The 7,896-nt window shown below is 50.4% G+C and overlaps 2 protein-coding genes across 2 annotated transcripts in view; both read left to right on the top strand.

The window, feature by feature from the left end:
* Positions 1–2,434, top strand: part of FOXG_03149 (uncharacterized protein) — a gene marked incomplete at both ends in the record, with an annotated part of 6,493 nt that extends 4,059 nt beyond the window's left edge. Inside the window, 4 exons of the mRNA XM_018380726.1 lie at positions 61–113; positions 336–2,007; positions 2,068–2,307; positions 2,360–2,434. Of these exons, the coding sequence (XP_018237056.1) occupies positions 61–113; positions 336–2,007; positions 2,068–2,307; positions 2,360–2,434 (2,040 nt within the window). The remainder of the gene's footprint in view (positions 1–60; positions 114–335; positions 2,008–2,067; positions 2,308–2,359) is intronic.
* Positions 2,435–3,654: 1,220 nt separating this feature from the next.
* Positions 3,655–7,892, top strand: FOXG_03148 (uncharacterized protein). The gene is made up of 2 exons (XM_018380725.1): positions 3,655–4,851; positions 4,925–7,892. Exon 2 carries the CDS (start codon positions 5,000–5,002, stop codon positions 7,466–7,468), a length of 2,469 nt encoding a protein of 822 aa, XP_018237055.1. The 5' UTR covers positions 3,655–4,851; positions 4,925–4,999; the 3' UTR covers positions 7,469–7,892.
* The last annotated feature ends 4 nt before the right edge of the window (positions 7,893–7,896 follow it).

Below are 7,896 nucleotides of genomic sequence, written 5' to 3'. Positions count from 1 at the left end.
CAATTTGGAGATGAGAAGATAAACAACTGTATGAACAATTATGCTCTGAACCGAGGACAGGCCACGGCGGTTCTAGGTGCTCACGACAATGATGGTTTTACACTTATTCAGGGGTAAGTCTCTCGGTCTTGGTTATTGACGAAGCTAATATAAAGCAGCCCTCCCGGTACTGGAAAAACGAAAACTATCGTGGCCATGGTTGGAACCTTACTCTCTGAGCAACTGAGTCAATCAGGCAATCAAGGCATTCCCGTAGGCGTACCTCTGCGACCGAACGGTGCACCAGGTGCACCCAAACAAAATCGTTCGAAAAAGCTTCTTGTTTGTGCGCCCAGTAACGCCGCCGTAGATGAATTAGTGCTACGTTTGAAGGCTGGTGTCAAAACGATCTCAGGGAAAACCAAGAATATCAACGTGCTACGACTCGGTCGGAGTGATGCCATTAATGCAGCTGTAAGGGACGTCACCCTAGACGAGCTTGTCAAGGCCCGCATGGAGGGCGATCAGACCAAGGATAAAGCCAAGGCCGACCGTGACCAACTCCACGAGAATGCCGGGAAGGTAAAGGAAGAGCTGGGAAAGCTGCGTCCCCAGCTGGAAGCAGCAAAACTCATGGACGATCGAACCCTTTACAACAAGCTATCCCGAGAATTCGACGAATTGAAACGACGCCAAATGTCCTATGGAAAACAAATCGATGCCGACAAGAGCAGCGGCAATTCTGTAGCCCGAGAGATGGAAATGCGGCGCCGCCAAGTCCAGCAAGAGATCCTCAATAACGCTCAGGTTCTGTGCGCTACTCTGAGTGGCAGTGGTCACGAGATGTTTCGAAACCTGGAGGATGTAGAGTTCGAAACAGTCATCATTGACGAAGCTGCTCAGTGCGTTGAGTTAAGTGCCTTGATTCCACTCAAATACGGCTGCTACAAATGTATTCTCGTTGGAGATCCTAAACAGCTTCCCCCTACAGTTCTGTCACAGTCAGCGGCGAAGTTCGGTTATGATCAAAGTCTGTTCGTCCGAATGCAGCAAAATCACCCACGATCGGTGCATTTGCTTGACATGCAATATCGTATGCATCCCGAGATCAGCTTGTTCCCCAGCCGCGAGTTCTACGAAGGGCAACTCGCCGACGGACAGAACATGCATGAGCTCAGGCAACAGCCGTGGCACAAGAGCGCACTGCTTGGTCCTTATCGATTCTTCGATGTCCAGGGTGTCCAGGAGAGGGGTCACAAGGGCCAGTCACTGGTCAACACCAAGGAGTTGGATGTTGCTATCCAGATGTACGATCGCTTTAGTAACGAGTACCGTGAATGCGACTTGACTGGCAAGATCGGTATCATCACTCCTTACAAAGCTCAACTTTATGAGTTAAGAAACCGCTTCCGATCGCGATATGGCGAGAACATCACAAGCATAATCGAGTTCAACACCACCGATGCTTTCCAGGGTCGCGAATGTGAGATCATCATCTTCTCTTGTGTTCGTGCCAGTTCTACTGGCGGTATCGGTTTCATGACTGATATTCGACGTATGAACGTCGGTCTGACTCGTGCCAAATCATCGCTGTGGATTCTTGGTGACTCGAGAGCGCTTGTTCAGGGCGAATTCTGGCGAAAACTTATTGAGGATGCCCAGGCTAGAGATCGCTACACTAATGGCGACGTCTTGTCTATGTTTAGGAAGCCCCTCGAAAAGGCAAAGCCGGGCGCTTACCTTCCCCCACCACCCCAAGCTCAAGACCGTGATGTTCCAATGCGAGATGCATCTTTGGGAACGTCGTCACTGCCCTCATCTCGTCCAAACTCACCAAAGGTCGAAGGAGCTCAGCAGCCAACAGCTCCCACAACTCACATACCTGGCATTGGAGGAGGTGAACTGGCTGGAGTTCTGCCACGCTCTGCTGGGCCTCCTGTCATTCATACCTCGTCAAGCAAGCCTCCAGGAGAAGCACGAAAGCGACCTCATGACGGACCAGATTCAAATCAGCCAGTTCCTAAAAGGGTATGCCCACAGACATAACAAATACCGAGAACAAGGTTTTGTAAGCTAACAGTCAAACAGATAGCAAGTGACAAGGCTCGGGGCGGTGGACTCATGGGCAAGTTTGGGAACAAGTCGCACCGGCCGCCCAAGGCTCCCACCGACCCTTCAGCGATGGCAGTAATGGGTCTGGCGCCTCCCGAACGACCGCCTGCAGCAGCACCGACCAGTCCCTCGTTATCAAGCGGACCCCAAGCCCCAACAGGGCCCAGAATTCCGACAGGACCTTCGAATCCGGGGCCGCAATATAGCAACATCCAGGTATGTTTAACACTCTGAGTTCGATGAGATGCTTTGCTTATACTGTTCCCAGCAACGACGCCCACCTCACCCGCCTTCCTCTCGCAAGAAGGGGAAGCCAAGTCTCTTCGTTCCAAAGAAACGGTAAATTTCATGACAAAACGAGACCCTGTATAGTAAGCATAGAGGATGATACATAGTAGATAGCATTTCTGGGCGTTGGCGGTCGACGTGCATTATTTCATTTGTACATGGCATTCACGAGTAGGACATAATGGGCTGCGGCGGGTTTTTCTCCGGAGGATTAAACATGGCCAAACATGCCTCACTCCTGGCTTCAGTCAGAAGATAGGCTCGCATACATCATTCATGCGTGGGTCACCTACGGTGATATGCAAGGGGGCACGAGGCCCCCTCCTGTGGTAGTCGGATGGAGAACTGAAGCATTAAGCATTAAACCTGACCAGCCTGGAAGATTCTGAGGCCAGCTGTTAAGGTTGAGACGCTCAACGAGATCCATGGGCTTTCCATCAATGCTGGAACATGGTAATGGCAGAGCACTGCATCATTTCCACACAGCTGAGGTTGATTGCATCACGTGATACTGTTGAAACAATGTGAATGGAGGAGATGGCAGTGCATGTTTGCGCTGAGCATGGGTCAACTCGCCTAACCGTCCGGTAGTGAGGACGATCATCAGTGGACAGGGATCGTGTCATTTCAATGGACAGGGATAACAACAAGGGACCCTGGTGACGAGTGAAGTCAGGCAATGTCCGATCCTGGTCAAGTTCCCACGGGCAATAGACGAGGCTACTTCTACATGATCACAAGTGACAAAAAGGTGGTTGTGCTATGATGTAAAGGCAAATGGTGATGGAGGCATTATTGACGACAGTGGCCTTTTAGCTTCTCCAAAGAGGGTCAATTCGGCTCAGATTATATCAATGCCAAGACGACAGAGAGTAGGGGATGACGCTAGACTCTAAAGATAATGCTCAGTCAGGCACAGACATCATATCCTCTGGGTAACAGTTGGTAACTTGGCACAATGATGACACTAGCGGTCTCCTACAGAGGAGATCAGCAGTGGCGCTCGGAAAGGCTTTTGGCGGTTGAGCAACGACAACGCGGTATTGGTGATTGGATAAGGTTGTGACGACCCGAAGGAAGAACCTCGTGAGCTGAAAACAGATGGCTACCATCCTCTCGGGGTTGAGTGAAATGTTTGTGGATTGTTGGAACAGGGAGCTACTCCCTCGGGATTAGATTTCAGAAGACTCAAGACTCTGGATACGGAGCAAGAATAAACTATTCAAAGAGCCAACCAAGCTCATCCTAAACTTATTCAAGTATTTTTAGCATCCAGTCTTGAGTTCTGCTATCCCCTGGCTACTGGACAGTTTGAAGATTGGTGCATACCTACGTAAGTGGTTCAACAAGTGGCCAAGGTCTAGGACAAAATAATGCGAACATGGCTTGGATTTTCAGCTGATTCTTGGTTCATATACATACCTCTCTACCTCTTGTGAACCACCCGAGATACCTGAGAAGGCAACACAACTCACGGTGGTGACGACGACCAGCCAGCTGCAACACACTGACCGATGACTTTCGGCAACCAACTGCTATGAATTGTTTCTTTTTCAAGGGAAAGGTTTGCGAGCGGCTGGGACTTAAAGATCTGTCCACTTGCATGTGCATACATACATCACTTCTGGTGGCTGGCGAAGAGACATGCATAAAGCGACAACAGAAAAAAAGCAAAGAGAAAGAGTGACGGGAACGAAGCTGGCCAAGGGTCAGGAAAATGAGATCTCCAGCGCAAATATGACTAGGGATAGTTTGACAAATGAAACTATTTCTACGCCGATCTTGGTTGACATCCCGAACAACCGGGTGTGTCGTGCCGCATCGCGAAAGAGTTCGTAATTACAACATCAGAAAGAGACCCAGCAGATAATGGAGATGAGCTGAGCTAGAACAAAGCAGCACGATCTCCCTTTTGGTGAATCTGTGCTTTAGAGGCTCTGATTGGCGAATTGGGGAAAACGTTTCCACTCCATCAAATTCAACGGGCATAATTAGCTTTCGGATCCTGAGCTAAGACTAAATAGCGGCACTTGGCCTTGGTGGCGCTCCAGGGTTTTATGGAGAGTGACGGCATACATGGGCTCTAGGACCTCTTCGATGCTCCTGCTACTGCTGTCTGTCTGCTCTGACGCGGTTGGGAAGGTCCCTGGACTGGGATTGACCAGGTTGAACTGGGCTGAACTGGGGGAGAGAGTGGGATGAGGCATCGCCCCCGGGACGTGTAATTTCTTCTTCTTCTTTTCAACACCATCACTTCTCAATTTCTCATCTTTGTCACAATCTTGGCCTTGTTTTGTGGCTGTCGATACCCAGTGTAAGACATATGTATTCGCGGTGACACAGACCCCCTCCTGTACCTATCATACCTACTATCACTCGGGTCACCGGTCTGCAACCACCCGCCTCCTAATCTCCATCCAGGCCTCCAAAGGAAAGGGAGGACACGAGAAAAGCCCCGAAAGACAACCAAAGGTGAGACTAATTTAAGAGATCCCTTCGTGTACAAACCATGTCCCGTGAATACTCAACTGATACATCTATCTAGCTCAGGCCTGTCTTTCATGGATGCAAGTGCATCGTTGCGCAAAAGCGTGTGAGCCCATCCCATGTGCTGTGTCAGATGTTAAGCTGGCCCGGCATGGCTCAAGTTATCGGCCTTGATCCTGAGGCCTCTGTCACGTCGGGCAGTGGCGCTTCCTGTCCTCGCACAACAATCGCCCCAGCTCTCACTTCTTCTGCATCAGTGTCTGCGTCTACTGTCCCTAATGCAAATCGGTATTCGTATCAGCATCTGCAAAGGCCAGGCTCCCAAGCCCAAGCCCAAGCCCAAGCACGTACCCGACCAAGAGCAAAATCTGCATCAAATTTGCTAGGTGGCCCGGAAAAGGACAAGGACTTGCATTTTCACGACGACACCTTCATCGACCAGCAGCAGGAGGAGAACGGGGAACCGCATGATGGCCTTGCAGAGCTCATTGACTTTCTGAGGAACCACAGCCCTCCGTCAGGTAACTTTATGTCTATCCCCGATGGAATTCCCCCAGAGGACAGGGGGCGATGGTACAGGCTCCGAAAGTTGGGCAAGAGGAGTAAATCACTCTCCAAGTCGCCTCAGACCATTCGGCTTCCAGACTCAGCTGTCTCAGGCACAACGATAGGCGGACATCGACATATTGCAATTTCCATTCCCTTGGACGCCTCGCCGTTTGGTCGAACTCCCAGGTCTCAGTATCCTATATACCAGCACCGGAGCGTGAAGCCTCTCACTTCCCAGTATGCTCCTACCAGAGCAGTTTTGAACGACAAAGGCGTCGTGACAGTGTTACGGACTGTCACTGAGGACAGAGAATCATCGCCTTCGGTGAGCCCGGCAAACTCTCAGCTTCTCTTATCTACCATCCCTCAAAGATCTCCAAACTCATCGATCAATGGACACTCTACTCCGGCGCCTATTAATAGCAGTAACCAAAGTACGGCACCGGAGTATTTGAACGTTTTGGCAACGCCTCCTCCGAGGGTAGTGACCCCGGACCAAGTCAGACAAGCTAATGAGCAGGGCCGAGGATTTCAAAACAATGAACAGGGGAACACACATGCAGGAAGCCCAAACAATCACGATAGAATCCCTTCACGGAGTCCCAGCTTGACAGGGGGTCGCTTCGTCCACCTCGGCGACCTGTCGATCGATACTATGATGTCTCAGTCAACCAAGACAGAAGCCCATCAGGTTCCTACTTCACCTGCCCGCCCCGTTTCCCAGGATGGATCTTATCAACCCTCGCTTTCCAAGAGCATAATGACCACAAGCGAGAATGATCCTGTTGTTGCAGAGGCTAGACCGGTCGAGGCAAGGCCAGTATCAGCCAGAGAATCGCGCATTCGATTATCCACGAAGAAAACCGAGGAACCTTCTGTTACTGTGATCACCAAAAGCCCACTACGTGTCCAACGTCAAGGTTCTAGGAAACAAACAACAAAGGAGAGATCCTCAACACCTGAAGCCAAATTGTCACAGAGTCGCCGTGACAAGGTCAGGGACAAGAAAAAGAAGGATATGGAAGCTGCTTCTTTGAAACGGCGCAGTATGATATCTATTTCGATGGACCCGCAGCCCGATTCTGAGCAGGAGACTATCAAAGAGTTGCCTAAAGAAAAGGCAGAAGAGCCACCACCATTGCCACTCAGGTCTCCCCAACGCCAGAGCATGTGCCCCATCATGGTTGTCGCCAATGTCAAACCATCGCCTCCCCCATCAGCGGTTGTCCCGGCGCCCCTAAAGAGACAAACGACCGCAAACCCAGAGGACTTGACCCCTGCTATGAAGTCGAAGCCGGACGAAGCGGTGCCTAAGCAAGAAGACGACACGTCCAGTCGAGCAATTTCTCCATCTCCAGCCTCATATCAGAACGGGTCACCGACGCCTCCCCAATCCGCTCACTCATCACCAACTCATAAAGTGGACTCACATGATAGAACATCCCTTTCGCGACGTCGGGAGTGGAGTGCTGCTCGAGAACTAGAGCGTAAACGAAAAGAAGCCGCCTCGAACGCCAGTCCCCGGCCCAGGGCAAGAAGGGCCGCCACGACGAGAGAAGACACCGGGGACAAAGCGCCCACCGTGGAAAATGAGGTTTTGCGAAGATATGAGGCATACCGTGAGTACCGCATCAGAGAGATGGAGCGCAGAATCAGGAGATTGGAGCGCAATGGAGATGTCTGGCTTCGCGCCCTTGTGCCAGTATTAGACAACCTCAACCGCACGCTCGCTAATTCTCAAGACGGGCACCCAGGCGGGGCAAAGGGGTGGATCTCTGATGATGACCGTTCGAACTTTCAAGCAACGTCTAAGATGAGACCATCAAGCCGAGGACGTATGATGACAAGGACAGGGACATCCGAGCGGGAGTTTCTGGAGCAACTTGTACGGACTAAAGAGGAGCTTGAGGCTGGAAGTGTCAGCGATGACATGAGCGGCTTTGATACGATCGAACCTCTTATGAGAGAACTGGCAGGCCGATCTCGACTAAGCTTTGAAGCAAGATCACTTGGAATGGATGATGGGGGATTGCTGCATTCTCTTTCCGAGTAGTGGGTCTGCTAGAAGACGTATATAATCCAACTACAAGAGAAGAAGACGGGAAGGTTGATTTGTTTTTTATCTGCGGTGTAGGAATGGCTGGTTGGTTTGTATGCAGGATGAGCGGAGCATTGGATTTTGGATGCGTTCAACAACGTTTCTATAGTATAGTCTTGCACCCGACGTGCATTTTCCTAGCTAACGCCTATCATGATAAGTTTAGAGTATTTCCTAGTATGTACCGTATCTATCCAGAATAGCTAGTTTCTTGTTTAGTTTCACCGAATTTAATAATAGGTAGCTCACATGGCGATAATCCAAGGTTATAACTTGCGATTAAACACTAAGCCATCCTCTTGGCATCTTATGCTAGCCGTTACTTTATTTCACAAGACAAGAAACACAGAATCTAGTTTAAATCCCACAATCACTTCTGTTTA

Source organism: Fusarium oxysporum, chromosome 8, assembly GCF_000149955.1.
Source record: "Fusarium oxysporum f. sp. lycopersici 4287 chromosome 8, whole genome shotgun sequence".
Lineage (NCBI taxonomy): Eukaryota > Fungi > Ascomycota > Sordariomycetes > Hypocreales > Nectriaceae > Fusarium > Fusarium oxysporum.
Note: the sequence above shows the minus strand (reverse complement) of the source record. Positions and strands in the feature narration are given on the sequence as shown.

Bases quoted from the DNA above. Each gene is read 5' to 3' on its own strand.
- FOXG_03148 (XM_018380725.1), top strand. From the start codon at position 5,000: ATGTTAAGCTGGCCCGGCATGGCTCAAGTTATCGGCCTTGATCCTGAG.